This window comes from Plodia interpunctella, chromosome 24 (genome assembly GCF_027563975.2).
Source record: "Plodia interpunctella isolate USDA-ARS_2022_Savannah chromosome 24, ilPloInte3.2, whole genome shotgun sequence".
Lineage (NCBI taxonomy): Eukaryota > Metazoa > Arthropoda > Insecta > Lepidoptera > Pyralidae > Plodia > Plodia interpunctella.
Window position 1 is genome coordinate 3,473,780 of NC_071317.1, and position 19,480 is coordinate 3,493,259.

Genomic DNA, 19,480 nt, shown 5'->3' on the forward strand with positions numbered 1-19,480 from the left:
TGTACATAGCTAAATGTTAAAAAATAGACAATTTCTGATTTAAAATACAAATGGAAAGGCACGGGTCCCTCAGTGCCTTTCCATTTGTATTTTTAAACGCATGGTGCGCGGGCGTCTTTCATTAAATCATTCAATCCATTCCTAACTGTCCTGTCAGTCAATCAATTTCATTCAATAATTTGAATTAAAAATCTTAGTATATATTTTGCAATATACCTAGTTTAATTTATAGTCACTTGATCATCATTATTATTTTGCATTCACAAAATTAGGAACTGAAAAATAAATGAATATGTGGTAACAGTGGTTCTCTTCTAATATTATGGCAGAGCCAGGTATAATCAGAAAGTTAAGTGAAGAAGTCGTGAACCGTATCGCTGCTGGAGAAATTGTCCAAAGACCGGCTAACGCTTTAAAGGAGCTTATTGAGAACAGGTAATAAATTGTGATGTACACAGTAGTTACGACAGACCTCTTTCAAACTCACGACTCACCGTTTTCAAAATAATAAAATGGTCAAGTTCGAGCTGGATTTTCACTTATCTTCGTTATTTACAAGGGTCTTCGCGTAATTTGCGAGTACCAACCGCACTTCTGATAAGCATGACTTGATGGTGCACCCTAGATTGGCTCCCGACGAGAGAACTCCTCAACGCTTTATTGCTGCGGCATAACTTACAGTGTCATGTTGTACGCAACCTATGTTGAATGCAAAAGGATTGGTTGAAGGGAGAACAAGAACCCTGTGCCAGGGCTTACATGGGCTCCCTGTACATAGGTGCCTTTTGCACATTATTACTTTATAAATTTGAAATTTGAGCATTTCAGTTATATTACAGTCATGAGTTTTACTGTAAAAATTTGTATGACTACCTACTTTATTGAAGATTCAAATGGTTGAAAGCTATGCATAAGTACACAAAATTTCTTCAACAAGTCCTTTATATTATTTAGTGAAATCTTTGAAAAAGTAGCAAGGTGTAATATATGAATGTGTAATATTTTTATCTACCTGTGTCAAACCTTGATTACTATTCCAGAAATGTATGAGTCACATTCCTCACCATAAATCATATTTTGCTTTTTCTTTCCAGCTTAGATGCCAAGTCCACTAATATCATAGTGACAGTCAAAGCAGGAGGTCTCAAATATTTACAGGTTAATACATTTTGTTTTATTAAAGTTTCAACTGTGTACCAGTCCTAATAGATCTGAAATTAAGTGCCTGTGTCAAAATGACAAACAGACAGACACAATAACATAATGAATATGTGTAAGTGTTGTATTTTTTGCCCTTATATGAGCCCTTATGATTCTAAAAAGCGGGTATTTTTCACTTCAATTAGATTCAAGATAACGGCACAGGAATCAGGAGTGAGGACCTGGAGATAGTCTGTGAGAGGTTCACAACGTCAAAACTCAGCGAGTATGAAGACTTGAAGCAAATCAGCACATATGGTTTCCGAGGTGAAGCTCTAGCCAGCATCAGCCATATTGCTCATCTCACTATACTGACCAAGACTGCTGCAGCTAAATGTGCTTACAAGTCAGTATAAGAATTCAATATTGACAAAGATAGTCAAGATCTTCGTTAAAATTATATTGCAAGACAACTTCCACACTTAATACATATATTATTTACTGGTCGGGACAACATGGGGTAATCAGTGAAATTGCTCCTAGAACGGGTTTTTTTTTTCATTATTTAATTTATTCTTTCAGGGCATCCTACGAAAATGGCAAACTAAAGGGGCCTTTAAAACCTTGCGCCGGCAACACCGGCACGCAAATAACAGTGGAGGACATATTCTACAATGTTTTAGCCAGAAAGAAGGCCTTACGAAGTCCCACAGAAGAATACGCGCATATAATGGAAGTGGTTGGGGGATACGCTATACATAATAGTCACATAGGGTTTACGTTGAAGAAATTTGGAGAGAACACCGACCTGAAAACTCCTATCAAGTCTACAGTAATTGATAATGTTAGAATTGTAAGTTTAATCCCATAATTAACTTCAAATCAAAATTAAATCATAATCATTTATTTAGAAATTCAATATTATATAATAGATCTTAACAGGCACCACTTTTAGTTCATATTCTAAGACGACAGACTTTTGCATTTATAATATTAGTATAGATTAATTAAAACTAGTTATTATTTTGTAAAGTCGTGTTTAACAGCAAATACAAATATTTTAAAAAGGGTAACAGCAAATATGTAACAACTAAAAATGAAAAAAATATGTTTAAATTCCCAGATACACGGCAATGCGATAGCCCGGGAACTAATGGAGATCGAGCTCAAAGATGACACTTTAAAGCTGTATCTCCATGGATACATCACCAACGTCAACTACTCTCACAAGAAGGGCGCCATGCTGCTGTTCATCAACCACCGCTTGGTGGAGTCGCAGGGTATGATCTCCCTCTCTCTCTTATTTTCTGAGCAATCATGAAGCTTTGGTGGTCTAGTGGTTAACCACGAAAAAAAGGAGTTGCCTTATTGCCAAAAGTTGTGTCGATACGCGGGGCAGAGGCAGACGAGTGCGAAAGTGGTTCCGGTGCAAACTGCACAAACAAACAGACAATTTTTCTGCTGGCCCTATATTTATCAGGTATTTTTTTAATAAGTACATATCTTCTATTAACAATGCAATGTGCTTACGAATTTTAATTAAATGTCATCCTATTTACTTGTTTCAGCAATACGCAAAGCTGTGGATTCTATATATTCAACTTATTTACCCAAGAATGCACATTCGTTCGTCTATTTGAGTCTGGAAATGGGTAAGATTTTTATTTTGGACTAGCCACGCGCCTCGGTTGCATTTTGCTCACGCTCACTATTCGCCGAAACTATCGATAGTATTGTGACATCGATAGCTGTATCCAATAGAGGCAAAACTATCGATATTTCGACAACACTGTGTTCAAGAAATTAGCTTCAAGTAAACATTTTTGTAGATTTATTATATTAGATTGGTAGTATAGATAATGTTAACTTTTAACTAATTTCCATAAATAAATGTTCAGCCTCTATCACTTGCTATATTTTAATTAATATTCCTTTCAGATCCGAGAAATGTGGATGTGAATGTTCATCCAACCAAACATGAAGTGCAATTTCTGCACGAAGAACACATAATAGAGAAAATAAAATCTTGTGTTGAGAGTAAACTGCTAAGCTGCAATTCTACGAGGGTTATGTACACTCAGGTATGTTACTCAGGTTTTTGCATCCATACTAATATTATAAATGTGAAAGTCTGTCTGTTCAACTTTCACGGCTCAAACACTGGACGATGATGGTGAAATTTGATATGCATGTAGTTAAAGAACCCCATTCAAATATAGGCTACTTTAAAAAAAATAAAATTAATTACCTATACATTTTTGCAAATTACTATAATAGGTAATTACTATAATTTTCATACATAATTTAACACTGTATGAAAATCATATCTCTTCCTCGTTTTCGCAGATAATTATAAAATAGCCATTCTGATTCGCCAACAAGAAGAAAACTAAGCGAGCGAGGCCGCGGGCTAATGCTAGTAATTACATAAAACTAGAATTATCAATAGTTAAATACAATTTTTCTAGGCCCGATTACCTGGTGCGACAGCCGTCGAGGAAATAGTTAAGAAAACTACGGACGGAGCGAAAGTATATGCGCATGAGTTAGTTAGAGTTAACGCTGACGTTCAGAAAATTGACAAATTCTTCCCTGCTACAAACAAGAATATCGAAACTCAAGTCAAAGACAATATAAAACAACCTAAAGATAACATAGACAAGACCCTTGATACAAATATGGAAGTTACAGAGAATATTCCAGAAAACAAAGAAATTACAGATAAAATTCCCGAAGTAGTAATAAATGAATCCTCAGACGATGTTCTAGAAAATTCTTTAGTAAATGAACCATTAATTAAAATTCCTGACAGATGGAAAGCGCATACAACATCAGAGCATGCAAACATAACATACATAGATCCTAAAGAATCCTTTAAAACTAGAACATTCAAGTATGAAAGAGTTGAAACTAGATTGACCAGTGTTAAGGAGTTAAGGATGGATGTAGAAAATAAGTGTAATACGAACTTGAGGGAAATTTTGGCAAATTTGATCTTTATTGCGTGCATTGATGTCAACAAATGTTTGATACAACATGCCACTAATCTATATCTATGCAATACTACTAGATTAACGTGAGTATTTCTTATTGATTGTACTTTATATTCCCACTAGCTTTCGCCCGCGATTTCGCCGCTATCTACCGACATCTGGTGGTAGAAATAAAAATAATCAAAAATCCTTACTTTCAAATCACAAGTATATTTGAGTATGAATCATATAAGATATCATTTGTTGTATGTTTCTAGCGAGGAGCTATTCTACGAGACAATGCTATACGACTTCCAGAACTTTGGCTTCATCCGGCTGTCGAACCCACTACCTCTGGAGGAACTGTTGGTGCTAGGCCTGAGCTCTCAGGACGAATGGGACTCCGAATTAGGTCAGTCTGTCTCCGGATTCATTCAGTCATACGCTATACGGAGGCGTGTGGTTCCGCCCTAGAATAGGACCCCCCCTAGGAAAAGTTCTTAGCAGTGTGGAGTTCTAGAATTAACTATAGCTTCAAAGAAATTATTATTTGTGGTATATACGAATATATCTCATAGCCAAAGTATACAATTAGGTTATAGTATTTAAGACATATGAGGCAGACGAGGCAGTTAGAAATTTCGCGTAAGACGGCTCGTACTTATTTAAGACTACTGAAAGAAAAATAGTTTATTTAATACATAATGACAATTAAAACTAAGTTGACAATACAATACTGCTTATATTATTATTACGAGCCGTTAAGTGCCCACTGCTGGGTTTAAAATTCTACCTCCATTATTCCCATCTGGTCAAACTCGAAATAAATTGTATTCCTTTTTCCCCCCGGACCTCGTTTTGAGTTAGACGTGTCCACTTTATCCGTATTATTTAATTTATTTCAAAAATAAAATTGTATTTTCGAATCAATATTCCAAGCGAAGTACCAGGACTACAGAAGCCAGTTGCAGTTGATCTTAACGTCCCAGAGCGTGAGTGAGACAACTATTCCTAACAGCTGTAGTAGTGAGGAAGACGCAACATTCGCCCAGGCGCATTCGCATCGCATTCATATCAACTGCTGCCTACGCGGAACTAGCCGCTCACACTCAAACCTCCACTCGACGGCTCGTTGTACGTAGCGGGTAAGCCCCGTCCTTCTCGCACTCGCAGCGTTTCCGATCTGCCCTACCCCTACCAACCTGTTTACTACACATCGGTGCTGGATGCTCCACACATAGAAAGCGCGCGCATCGAGGTTCCGAAGAGACAGCAGATTGCATCAAGATCGAGCGCAAGTGGGACGGAGATCTCTGTCTGCGCCGCCGCCGCCGCGCCGCTCGGTGTCAAGGAGTACATAACTCACTACTTTGCCGGTGTGACAGCGTCCGTCGTACTGACAGTTGGCACTTTGTCTATGCCATCAGCTGTGAAAGACATTTGGTACTGCGGTGGTGCATTTTAGCGATCTTACATTTGTTTACAATATTATTTCGGATCTATTTTGTTCATCTTATGTTATTGCTGACAGTTGTTTGTTGTATTTAATGAGAAAATACCTTGTAACTCTCGATTATTTGTACTTAGTGTCTGCACGCTATTTGTATGTAGTAGTTATCACACAAAATTGATTGGTAAGTGTACTTTAGAATTTTCCTTCACCTATTTTTGTATAATTTGCTACTTGAATAGAATAACCGATTGATTTACGATTGGTAGACCGACACAACTGCATAATATAAAACATAGAATAGGTAAGTAGGTCCTTAAAAAGATTTTCGTATTAGCTTTTCTGTCTGCATCTTGCGCAATGCTTAAGCGTACCCCTCCTCAAACCCCAGCTTCGGGATCACTTCCGAACATAACAGCTACACTGACAGAGGCCCATTCCTATCATACATCCCCTGCGGGGTCCTCATGTGATAATATTACCCAACGCGCCATCAAGCGCCCTAGGGATGACTCCCAAGACCTAAAAGACCTCTTCGCTGATATGTTCAGGTCTTGGAAACTTGACCAGGACATAAAGCATAATACCATGCTGTCTACCTTGGAGGAAATTAAGAGTCAAAATGCAGACATTCGATGCTCGATGGAGTTTATGTCCAGTAAGTTTGAAGACATGACCCAAAGAATCTCTTTATTGGAAATGGAACGTAAAAAGGATCAAGAATACATCCAATCTTTAGAAAATAAATTAGATACCCTAGAGCGTAACCAAAAGCTTGCCTCGATTGAGATACGAGGAGTCCCCCAGTCGGAAGGTGAAACCAAGACCCAACTGGTGGACCTCGTCAGAAGCGCAGGTAAGTCTCTCAATGTTCCCTTAAACTCAGCGGACATCAGGGATGTATATAGAACAAAATCTAAACCAGGCGCACACAAACATATTGTGGTTGATCTGAATAGCGTTGTAGTTAAAAATGATGTAATTAATGCGGTTAAATCATTCAATAAAGATAAATCTAAATCTAAGTTTTCAACTACTAGTCTTGGTTTAGTTGGGACTTCCAAACCTGTGTACATCTCTGAGTACCTCTCACCCAAGACAAAAAGGCTTTACCACCTTGCAAGAGCCTTTGCCGCCTCTAATAAATTTGCCTATTGCTGGACCAACTATGGCAGGGTTTACATGCGCCAACGGGAAAGGGGTCCACTGATCCGCATTGATACTGAGGAAGACCTCAATAAAATCCACATTGACCCATGACTAGTTTCTGAAGGTTTATCGGTTGTTGTTCATCTATATAGTGCGCTCAGTGACCTATTTTGCCCTTTAACTCTACGTCTCTCATATATTATGTTTTATGGTTTAAACTTTTTATGTAATACATGTTACATATATTTTATCTATACGGTAGTTTCCCTTAACAGCTTAACTGAACTTTTCCCACAATATTCACTACATTCATATCTTAACAGTATAGTGATGTCCTATTCTACTCGAGAACCTAGATTAATTATTATACAGATATCTTCGCTCTTTCCTATGCCATTTTTATTTCAACTATTTAAAATTCCATCCATTGATTGATGTTATAGATAAAATTGACAAATTAAAAGTAGCCGAGGCAAAGTTTTGTCAACCGGAAGATGTTCAAAACGACCTAACCAGTTTTGGTCAAAGTCTGACTGTTTTTTCCCAGAACATACGGAGTATCTCTGCCAACTTACCACAACTTGAGACACTATTTGCAAGGATGAATATCAATATTGATGTCTTGGTTTTAACTGAATGCTGGTTAGCAGTCAATCCATTCATCCCACCCCTAAATGGTTATAATTACTACAAAAGTACAAACAATGACAACCAAAATGCCGGAGTTGTGGTTTATGTCAGTCAAAGTCTTAATGAAGTTGAAGTCGAATTGCCTCCCTTTTGTGAGGCTAACTGTGTATTAGTAAAGATTGGTAAGCATACATTAATCATCGCGATATATCGTTCTCCTTCATTTCAAAATATTTCCATATTCTTGAACTCCTTAAACTCACTTATTGCTAAATACTCTAACTTTTTAAACATAATTCTTGTAGGAGATATCAATATTAACATAGCCGATGATAATGATGATGATCGTAGTCCTGACTATCTTGATTTGCTTGCCTCTCATGAAATGCTACCAGCTCATAAATTTCCCACTCGACTTCATCGCTGCATTGACCATCTAATAGTCAGGACTAAGATGCCTGCACTCTCGTGGGTCCTTGATACTAAGATAACTGACCACTCTCCCATTTTGTTGGCTTTATCCACTAAGCGTACTCATACCATCATTCCCAAAACTAAGTTAATTATAGATCATTCGGCTGTTGCTAAAGATATCAATGATTTGGATCTTTCTCCTGCTCTCAACTCTAGTGACCCTAATTTCGTTGCCTCTTTCCTGACCAAATCTCTATCTGACTGCATTCGAAATAACTCTAGATGTATTACTATATCTCGGCGAAAACGCACTATTAAGCCCTGGATAACTCCAGGACTCCTACGCTGTATGCGTAATAGAGATGCACTACACAGAAAAGTAAAGCGAAATCCTAACAACGAAATTTTACTTTTAATATATAAAAGATACCGCAATTTCTTAGTTAACTTAATAAAGAAACTTAAAAGAGAATTTGACAAACAAGAGCTAACAAAAGCTGGTAAGAACCCGAAAAAAATTTGGGAATCGATTAGGAACATCACCAATACACATAAAACTACCTCGGGATCCGAAGAACTTCTTACTCTCAAATCTACACCTCTTGACTCAGTCAATCATGTAAATTCATATTTTTCCAGAGTTGGTGAAACTTTGGCCAGTAACATTTCTAATAATCGACCCCCCTCCAGACCTCAAAGGATCAACCCATCCAGATCACAATCCTTTGTTATACAACTCACTGACGATGATGAGATTATGAGACAAATAGATTCGCTTAAATTTGACGCAGCTGCAGGCTGGGACAATATCTCACCATCAATAATAAAAACTCATAAATCAAAGCTTACTCCTGTTTTAGTACACTTGTGTAATCTCTGTATTGAACAAGGAGTGTTCCCTAATGTCTTCAAAATTGCCGTAGTCCTCCCAATTCACAAGTCTGGCAGTAAGAATTTGGTTGAAAATTATCGCCCGATTTCTATTTTACCCATTTTGTCCAAAATTCTTGAACGCCTACTTAATAAACGCCTTATACAGTACCTTGAACAAAATGACCTTCTATCACACCAACAATTCGGATTTCGCGCCAAACGTTCTACTGCCCAGGCGGTCGATGCTCTCACTGACTCGGTTTCCAACGCTCTTGACAGTAAACTGAAATGTCTTGTAACATATATTTATTTATTTAAACTAAATTCAACATAAAACAAAAGTAAAAAAAAAAATAATTAATGAAATATTAACCTAATTAAACTAAAATAAAAATACAAACACTATATACATTAAAACTATAACTAAAACCCTACTAATACAATAATAAATCACTAAATAACAAACAAATAAACAAAAACATTAAAACATAGGTACGTAAGTTGGTCACATCAATAATGGCTAGTTGTTCGTTCTCACTGCAACATACGACCGGTCCTTTGTTCTCGTCCCCACATAAACGGGCGCGTAGCGGGCGATCGCGAAAAAGCGATTTTGATCTTCATACAGCGGACACGTAAACGCTCATCTCAACGCAGTGTTCAAAAAATTTAAATACGCTGATAATTAATTCCTCCAGTTTTTTTTACACACTGTGACTAGAATTTCTAAAGTGTAAAATTTCTCTTCAGTTTAATTTCAAAGTTTTGTGTGTGCAATATTATTACCCGTGAATCGGTAAGTGGTGAACCTACACTGTATTTTATAGGGATATTACGTTAGTATGTTTTATTAGTGAATTGTGTTATTTTATTCTTTTATTTACTGAGCAGTGTTCAATATTCAATGTAATAAAATGGCCGTTAGCTGTTAAATTATTGCATCAGCCATAGTTTTAAATTCTACCTTCAATATTGTTCATTTGTTAAAATTCTAAATATTGGTTTTCTCACTTAAATTTTATCAGGATAATAATAACTGATTCTTGTAACTCTGTTCTCCTTGACCATCAGCCACATTCATGCCTACTTGGTATAAACTAGGTACTTATTCCCTTCTTTGCTTCTGGGCGTGGCTGGCTGGTCAAGGGCTTAGTAGGTCATTGAATTTATACTGGACATCATATTCCAGGGTCCGAGTTTAGGGCTGAGACGACAGCCATATCATTGCGCACCACCCTGCGACTGCTGAGTGCTGTCCGTACGACCGACCATCCCAGCGTAGTCATTGACCGAAGACTGGTCGCGATTAAGGGCAGTACCTCTTTGTCAGGATTTAGAGCACGGCATAGGGCAGTAGGACTCAACCCTGTATTTATTTTCTTTAAATAAAATTATTATCTGTTGACTTGGTTGAACTTTTATTTACTTCACCCAAACGTCACACTGGCGCTCAACGTGTTTAAATTTATTATTTTCTTATGCCGTAGTTCTACTTCCTTTTAGTAGCTGCATGTTTGTGTGCTTTATTTTGTTTTTCTTTTGTTTTGTGAAACGTTTCATTTTACTTTTGGTTGCAAGCAGCTAAGGTGTAACACTAAACACGTCTATTCTTTTACATTCTATTTAGTCGTTATTATTATTGTTAAAAATTTCCGTTGTTTTGTTAACATTTTATCTTGCCAGAACAATTTTCTTAAACTACCGCCGCACTTTAAAATTGCTAATCTATGTTGTAGTCAGTAATTCGGTCATTTTGTAAACTGTCCAAATCGGTTTTTTTTATTTTGTGTTTGTGCTACACACTAGTTGCAATTTTATGTGCCTTTTTTTTTTTCTCTTTCTTTCTTTTTGGTTTTGTGTTGTGTGATTTAAATTTTTTTTTCTTTTGCCTATTTTTATTTTTTTATTTTTTCTTTGCATTTATTTAGCAACCTTAAACGTTCTTCGTGTCACAATTTTGTAAAGAACAGAGATTTTTTTTTACGGTTTTGGTTCACCATTTACTTATTGCCGGTATATATATATTTTTTTTCTCTTTTAAATATGGCTTTTCCTATTAAATTTTTATCACTCCAGAAGTCTGAATTAGAGTACGAAGTAGCAATCAGAGGTTCTAACCCTGAAAGCACCGTACAAGAGCTTAGGAAGCAAATCGCTAAACTAGCTCCCATTTTTCCATCGGAAGACATTTTAGATTCGCCATTTGGTACAGCTGAGGACCTCGTAGGAGTTTCAAATGTTTTAACAAAGATTAAGTCATCGATCGAGGGTACCGAGCTCGATCGTAATAACGTTTTAAGAGTTAAAAATTTATTAAATCATCTGTATCATCGCTTAAATAGGATACATAGTAGTGGGACCGAATCAGCCATTTATGGTTCTTGCGTTGACCAATTTAAAATGTACACAAATAAAGTTCAATCTCTTAAAGATAAAGACATAATTGATCCATTGCTTTGTCAAGGTACCAGTGAATCATCCATATCAACCACCCCAATGAACATATCTGTAACTTGTGATCGATCTTCTCAAGATATTATTAAATTAAAATATGATGGCAAAACTTGCGTTCGATCTTTTGTTCAAAGGGCAATTGAGTTCAAACAGGCGCGAAATATTTCTGACAATAAGTTGCTTTCATTTGCAACCGAAATATTTACTGGAGACGCTTTACACTGGTTTCGCAGCAATAGAGATCTTATTTCAGATTGGGATAGCCTTTTAATTCTTTTAAAAAATGATTTCGATAGGTCTGATTATGATTATAGACTTTTATCAGAAATTCGCTCGAGGACGCAGGGTGAATCAGAAAACATAGTTATTTATTTATCTATTATGTCTGGATTGTTTTCGCGTCTTTCGAAAACTCTCTCAGAAGATAGTAAACTGGAAATTATTCTGCATAACATCCGCCCTTGCTACTCAACTATATTAGCTTCTTCTCCCGAAATTAAATCAATTGATGAACTAAGATCTCTTTGCACTAATTTCGAAAAAGTTCAAGCACGCCTATTGCATTTTCGCGAACCACCAGCTCCTTCGTCAGATACTTTAGCACCCGAATTTGCCTACTCTAAATCCAAAGCAAAATTTAATCAAAATTACAATTTTTTTAACAAATTTAATAACAAAAATGCACATAATAATACGGATAATCAAAATTATAATCACAATAACAGAACATACACATATAACAATAATAAAAATTTCAATAATCATTCGGAAAATCAACTTAAACAAAACCATAAATTTATACATGCTATAGATACGCCTAAACGTCGTTATTGTCCAAGGTGTCGTACAGATTCTCATGGTTTACGCCAATGTACGGCTGACAAGAGTAACATCTTCTGCTTTGTTTGTGGCAAAAAAGATGTTAAAACCCCGCAATGCCCTGATTGTAACAAGGCAAAAGGTATTAAATCAGTCCAAAAAAACTGAATACCCGGAACTGTAGTATTAATCATTTTGATAAAAATGATTGGCAACGTTGGTTGCAAACCATCTCAAATTTTTTCAAGTCTTATAAGCTTACTGCAGTTCTGTCTAATAAACCAAATAACGATTCTAGGCCTTATGCCTCTATTAAAATATATGATTTGTGTATTGCGGGCTTACTGGACTCTGGTGCCGCTGTCACAATCATAGGTAACAAAGCTCATGAAACTTTGATAAGGAAGGGACTTCAATTAAGTAGTAACGAGGCCAACCCTACATTTATTATCGCTGCTGGAGGCCAAAAATTGCAAAGTGTTGGTTCTATGAATCTTCCCATTCATTTTGAGGACCAATTTCACATAATTGAAGCTCTTGTTGTTCCAGAAGTAGAAAATAATTTAATTCTGGGCATTGATTTCTGGCGTAAGTTCCACATTTGTCCTAAATACCTAAATTCTGTTAATATATGTACTGTTAATGACAACTTAACTTCTTTTCATGACCCTAAAGCCCATTTACAAGATTATGAGACCTTAGACGAGTCCCAAAGAGTTATGGCCGATAACGTCATAAGTCAGTTTGAACAGATCTCTTCAAAGGTCAAAGGTTTAGGCAATACGCATTTAATTACGCACCGCATCGATACTGGGGATACGCAACCCATTCGACAGCGTTATTACCGCTTATCACCGGAGAAGCAACGTATTCTCGCTGAACAAGTCGACGAAATGCTAGCACTTGACGTTGTGGAACCGTGTGAAAGCGCTTGGTCGTCCCCTGTTTTGATAGTGACGAAAAAGAACGGCGAACCTCGTTTCTGTCTCGACAGTCGAAAACTGAATTCAGTCACGAAAAAAGACGCGTATAATCTGCCCTATGTCTCAGAAATCTTGGATAATCTTCGAGATGCTCGCTATCTATCCAGCATCGATTTATCCAAGGCATTTTGGCAGATTAATATCCATCCCGATGACAGAGATAAGACGGCTTTCTATGTCCCAGGGCGAGGTACGTTCAGGTTCAAGCGCACCGCGTTTGGATTGACCAACGCCCCGGCTACACAACAGCGTCTTGTCGACATTCTCTTTGGAGAATTCGACCAAAAAGTGTTTGCTTATTTGGACGATATCATAATAGTAAGTAATGATTTTGACAGCCATGTTTCAACTTTAGTAAAAGTCCTGCAAAAGATTAAACATGCAAATCTCACAATAAATCTTGAGAAATGTCAATTTTTTAGATCCCGTCTCAAATACCTAGGCTATGTCGTTGACAATGATGGTCTGAGAACTGATCCAGAAAAAGTGCAGGCTATCCTCCAATACCCTACACCTTCAAATAAAAAGGATGTAAAAAGGTTTCTCGGAACAGCCACCTGGTACCGTCGTTTCGTTCCAAACTTCAGCACTATAGCCGCTCCCCTAAATAAACTGACGTCCAATAAAAAGAACGCGCCGCCTTTTAAGTGGACTAATGAAGCTGATGCTGCATTTCTTAAACTTAAAGAGTGTCTGGTATCAGCACCAGTACTATCCTGTCCTGACTATAACCTCCCTTTCGAAGTCCATACGGACGCCAGCAATGTAGGAGTTGGTGCTATGCTCACGCAAACCATTAATTCGAGGGAGCATCCAATAGCTTACATGAGTAGATCTTTGTCAGCCTCAGAACAGAATTACAGCATCACTGAGCGTGAGACGTTGGCCGTAATTACTGCTCTGGAGCATTGGAGGTGCTACCTTGAAAACGGAAAGCGGTTTATAGTATACACCGACCACAGTGCACTAAAGTGGTTCTTGTCCCTAAACAATCCGACAGGTAGACTGGCTCGTTGGGGTGTGCGCCTTTCCTCTTTCGATTTTGATATTAGACATCGTCGCGGTTCCGATAACGTTATTCCCGATGCCTTATCTCGTGCAATTCCCGTAAGTGCCATAAGTTCAAACAACTTAATCAGTACCACTTCTGATACTTGGTACAGAAATATTTATAATGGTTGCATAAACCACCCCCAAAATTATCAAAATTTCTTAGTCAAAAACAACACCCTATATCGTTTAAGTAAAGAAAAATTTAATTTAAATTCAGAATTTGCTTGGAAAGAAGTCATTCCCATTGAACTGCGTGAGCAAATTATTTTTGAAAATCATTCCGAGCCTACGGCCGGACATCTCGGTATATTTAAGACATATAAACGCCTTGCTTTGCGTTATTTTTGGCCGGGTATGCATGGTGACGTTGTCAAATTTATTTCCTCTTGCGACAAATGCCTAGCTTATAAAATACAAAATCACGCTACCTTGGGTGAAATGGGACGTCCCAAACAATGTTCTCGTCCATTTCAAGTAATTTCTATTGATCTGATGGGCCCTTTGCCAGTAACTCGCAAGCAAAATTCATATATTTTTGTAGTCACGTGTTGTTTTTCTAAATTTTGCCTTATTTTCCCTATTAGAAATGCCACATCGCAAAACATAATTAAAATTTTAGAAGATTCCGTTTTTCTTGTTCATGGCATACCGCAGACCATTTTCCTAGATAACGGTACTCAGTTTACTAGTAACCTCATAGACAATCTCTTTAAAAAGTATAAAATTCCGAACATATTTTTCACACCTAAATATACTCCCCAAATTAACACCGTTGAACGTTACAACCGGACAATTATCACTTCCCTATCAACGTTCGTTGATGATGATCATAGGTCCTGGGACACTAAAATACCATCTATCCAATTTGCCATCAACAACTCGGTCAACGAAGCAACTCACTACACTCCTTCATTCCTTGTTTTTGGAAGAGAGTTGGTCACTTGCGGCTCACATTACGTCGATAACGACATAGGTAATGAGTTGATATTTTTACCCCGCGATGCTTACGCCGAAAACTTGGGTTGTTTGTCTAAGATATTTGATGATGTCCAATTCAAACTTTTTCAGGCTCATACAAAAAACACCTCTCATTATAATTTAAGACGCAAATCAGCAGAATTTCATGTTGGCGATACTGTCATGAAAAGAGCTTATGTTCAGAGTGACAAGGACAAGTATTTTAGTAAAAAGTTAGCACCGAAATATATAAAGTGTCGGATAATAGGTAAAAAGTCTCCTTTAATTTACAATTTGGCTGATATGTCTGGTAAAGATATTGGGACTTGGCATATAAAAGATTTAAAATTAGTAACTGTAAATAAATAAATATATATAAATTATACCCAACCTCTTTCATATTGTATTAGAACTTAAATGAAGCGATGTACCTAACATTTTTTTTTTTTTAAGTTAGTCAGATAACAAAACACTGACTGAACTTAGTTTGTAACTGCCATAGTAACATAAATGAAATAGTCACTACGGCTGTTTGGACGGATGAAAGATAAATGAAGATGTATGTATGTAGATGTATAAAAGAAAAAAAAAATAAAAAAAATAAAAACAATATAAAAGCTTCGTTTTTATAAAAAAAAAAAAAAACTCGCTTAGCGGATTTTATTATTTATATAAAATAAAATCCTTGAGGACGAGAGGGGGTATTGTAACATATATTTATTTATTTAAACTAAATTCAACATAAAACAAAAGTAAAAAAAAAAATAATTAATGAAATATTAACCTAATTAAACTAAAATAAAAATACAAACACTATATACATTAAAACTATAACTAAAACCCTACTAATACAATAATAAATCACTAAATAACAAACAAATAAACAAAAACATTAAAACATAGGTACGTAAGTTGGTCACATCAATAATGGCTAGTTGTTCGTTCTCACTGCAACATACGACCGGTCCTTTGTTCTCGTCCCCACATAAACGGGCGCGTAGCGGGCGATCGCGAAAAAGCGATTTTGATCTTCATACAGCGGACACGTAAACGCTCATCTCAACGCAGTGTTCAAAAAATTTAAATACGCTGATAATTAATTCCTCCAGTTTTTTTTACACACTGTGACTAGAATTTCTAAAGTGTAAAATTTCTCTTCAGTTTAATTTCAAAGTTTTGTGTGTGCAATATTATTACCCGTGAATCGGTAAGTGGTGAACCTACACTGTATTTTATAGGGATATTACGTTAGTATGTTTTATTAGTGAATTGTGTTATTTTATTCTTTTATTTACTGAGCAGTGTTCAATATTCAATGTAATAAAATGGCCGTTAGCTGTTAAATTATTGCATCAGCCATAGTTTTAAATTCTACCTTCAATATTGTTCATTTGTTAAAATTCTAAATATTGGTTTTCTCACTTAAATTTTATCAGGATAATAATAACTGATTCTTGTAACTCTGTTCTCCTTGACCATCAGCCACATTCATGCCTACTTGGTATAAACTAGGTACTTATTCCCTTCTTTGCTTCTGGGCGTGGCTGGCTGGTCAAGGGCTTAGTAGGTCATTGAATTTATACTGGACATCATATTCCAGGGTCCGAGTTTAGGGCTGAGACGACAGCCATATCATTGCGCACCACCCTGCGACTGCTGAGTGCTGTCCGTACGACCGACCATCCCAGCGTAGTCATTGACCGAAGACTGGTCGCGATTAAGGGCAGTACCTCTTTGTCAGGATTTAGAGCACGGCATAGGGCAGTAGGACTCAACCCTGTATTTATTTTCTTTAAATAAAATTATTATCTGTTGACTTGGTTGAACTTTTATTTACTTCACCCAAACGTCACAGTCTCACGGTCTTTCTCGATCTCGCGAAAGCTTTTGACACAGTTTCTATTCCAAAGCTACTCTCGAAACTTGAGACCTTAGGGATAAGGGGTACCCAACTTAAACTCTTCCGAAGCTACCTCAGTGATCGTTCCCAACGTGTCAAACTAGGCTCATATACCAGCAATGACCAGAGGGTGTCCTTCGGTGTACCACAAGGTAGCATATTAGGCCCAAGCTTGTTTCTAATATATATTAATGAGTTATGCAATCTCGACCTTGAAGATGGTAGTATCCTTTGTTATGCGGATGATACAGCTCTAACTTTTGTTGGTAAATCGTGGCCGAAAGTATACCAATCTGCTCAGAAAGGGCTAGATCGAGTCAATGAGTGGCTAAAATATAACATGCTAACATTGAATGTTGCTAAAACATCTTACCTGTGCTACAGAATTATAAATGTAAACCTGCCCAATACCAATACACTTAAATTAGTCTGGCATAGCCAATCATCGCCCTCTTGTGAGTCTGGTACTTGCGTCTGTACAACCCTGAATGTAGCCACTACTGTTAAGTATTTAGGCGTCACAGTAGACTGTAAATTGACTTTTGAACAACATATTTCTATTTTGTCATCTCGAGTTCGTAAATTGATTTATGTTTTTAAACAATTACGTTCCGTGGCAGATTTTAAAATTCTAAAAATGACATATCTGGCCCTTTGTCAATCAGTCGTCACTTATTGTATCACAGCCTGGGGAGGTACAACGGCCAATCATCTCATTTCTCTCGAAAGGGCTCAAAGGGCTATTCTTAAAGTTGGTGCCTTCAAACCATATCGCTATCCGACCTCTGAAATTTACAAATTGTGGCAAGTTCTCACTGTTAGGCAGCTTTTTATTCTATATACTATTTTACGGTTTCATTCAGTAATAACGTACACGCCTGCTATCCTGCAAAGACGTAGGCTGAGTCTTCCTATTCCAAAATATAACACAATCTTCGCTCATAGATTCTTTGGATTTTTAGGTCCGTTCTTGTATAGAAACCTTAATACTAGGCTCTCAATAGTAAGTCTTAACAAATTCTCATGTAAAGGGACTGTATCCAGTTGGCTGATGCAACGCAATTATGATCAGACAGAAGAACTACTACACCCTATCGTCTAATTGCACAATATTTTCTTATTCTAGTGTCTGTCATCATGGTTACTGTTATTGCTATTGCTCATATAACTTTGTTTCTAACATAAATGTATTTCATCATACTCTGAGTTGTTTTTGTGGGATCACCTAATCTAGTTTAAATACTTTACTACTTTAAATTAAAGTTGTTAGGCTTAAGTGGTTTAGAACTTTGAACTATTTAAATGTATTAAGATTTGAACTTTGAACTATTTTGTTGATTTACTGCATGATTTTGGCTCCCGTACTTAGTAGTAATTATTCACTGATCCCAAGATTACCCTAATCGTAGGGCTAAGTACGGAAGTAATCGTATATATCGTTTAATATCTAAAACTCTTAATTTGCAGAATTGTAATAATATTACCTTAAGTTACTCACTTAGTTACCGTTTATTGTGTCATACCGGGCGGGGGACCTGGTGACCTGCAATACAGGTTCTTTTGACACCTAGTGTAGGCACCAGATCTCCACAACGATTATTGTCCACAGGTATATTTTCTAGATATAATAAGTACTACTACACATTTATACTTAAGGCCATTTTGTTGTGGAGTAAATAAACGTATTTTTATTTATTTATTTTATTTTTATTTTCAGGCGACATGAGGGAATTGGCCCAGAAAATGATGGAGGTGTTGCTCAACAAGCGGGCGATGCTCCTCGAATACTTCTCTCTTGACATTAATGGAGAGGGCGAGCTTTTGGCGTTGCCTCTCTTATTAGGCAAGTGTATTTGTTATTTTTCTAATCTTACGGGACTTTTTCTTGTGATCAGAAAAGTCCTGAAAGCAATGTAGTTGTTCCCAAAATTATACAATAACAAAAGCCAAAGGCAACCTCTTCCAACCAATCTTGGGTAGTGGGAGAGGATGACAAAAGAGGGTGGGCTTTATCTCGGTGATAATTTTTATGCAATAGCCAAAAATTATTTCAAAAGGATTTTGACTATTCCATTTTAATCCGAAAATTTTCTATCCTGTTACTTGCATCTAATTTTATTCCGAAATCCAATCCAAAATAGAATGTCGTTGTAATTTTGTTTTTAACATGTTTAACTCACTACAATTTCATATCTCAATTTGCAGATGGCCACACACCATTCATGGGCGCACTCCCCACTTACCTCGTGCGTCTCGTGACAGAAGTCGACTGGGAATCAGAAAAGGCATGCTTCGAATCTTTCAGCCGCCAAACCGCCATTTTTTATTCCCAACCCAACCCGGACAAATCCGAACATATCTCCAAGACAGAGTTTTGGAGACATGAACATGTAATTTTCCCGGCCATTCGGAGGAATTTCTTGCCGCCTACAAGTTTTGTTAATAACGGAGCGATATTGCAGATCGCTAGTTTGAATGATCTTTATAAAGTGTTTGAACGCTGTTAATGGTTAAGTTTAATATTGTTAAAGTGATAATAAAGTTAAGTTTTAAATTTTTACTGTTTTAAATTAATTCCACGAAATTAAAGTTTATCAATTAATTTTAACTCACGACTCTGATTCTACATGAGGTAAAAGTTAGTAAACTCTTTTAAATATTGAAATTATATTTTTAATTCCGGGAA

At 36.7% G+C, this 19,480-nt stretch overlaps 2 protein-coding genes across 2 annotated transcripts; both read left to right on the forward strand.

Annotated features, from left to right (window-relative positions):
• Positions 1 to 105: 105 nt before the first annotated feature.
• Mlh1 lies at positions 106 to 19,350 on the forward strand. Its single transcript, XM_053763586.2, has 11 exons — positions 106 to 435; positions 1,095 to 1,158; positions 1,347 to 1,546; positions 1,723 to 1,993; positions 2,264 to 2,420; positions 2,709 to 2,792; positions 3,079 to 3,221; positions 3,609 to 4,216; positions 4,391 to 4,524; positions 18,512 to 18,637; positions 19,000 to 19,350. Exons 1-11 carry the CDS (start codon positions 323 to 325, stop codon positions 19,299 to 19,301), a joined length of 2,202 nt encoding a protein of 733 aa, XP_053619561.1. The 5' UTR covers positions 106 to 322; the 3' UTR covers positions 19,302 to 19,350.
• On the forward strand, positions 10,714 to 12,205 carry LOC128680434 (putative uncharacterized protein DDB_G0292292). Its single transcript, XM_064436786.1, has one exon. It carries the CDS (start codon positions 11,029 to 11,031, stop codon positions 12,067 to 12,069), a length of 1,041 nt encoding a protein of 346 aa, XP_064292856.1. The 5' UTR covers positions 10,714 to 11,028; the 3' UTR covers positions 12,070 to 12,205.
• Positions 19,351 to 19,480: the final 130 nt, after the last annotated feature.

What these genes read in the sequence shown, in the direction of transcription:
- Mlh1 (XM_053763586.2), top strand. Translation starts at nt 323, where the DNA reads ATGGCAGAGCCAGGTATAATCAGAAAGTTAAGTGAAGAAGTCGTGAAC. An exon ending in AAGGAGCTTATTGAGAACAG is followed by an intron (nt 436 to 1,094) that starts GTAATAAATTGT and finishes TTTTCTTTCCAG; the next exon opens with CTTAGATGCCAAGTCCACTA. An exon ending in GGCGTTGCCTCTCTTATTAG is followed by an intron (nt 18,638 to 18,999) that starts GCAAGTGTATTT and finishes CTCAATTTGCAG; the next exon opens with ATGGCCACACACCATTCATG.
- LOC128680434 (XM_064436786.1), top strand. Translation starts at nt 11,029, where the DNA reads ATGTACACAAATAAAGTTCAATCTCTTAAAGATAAAGACATAATTGAT.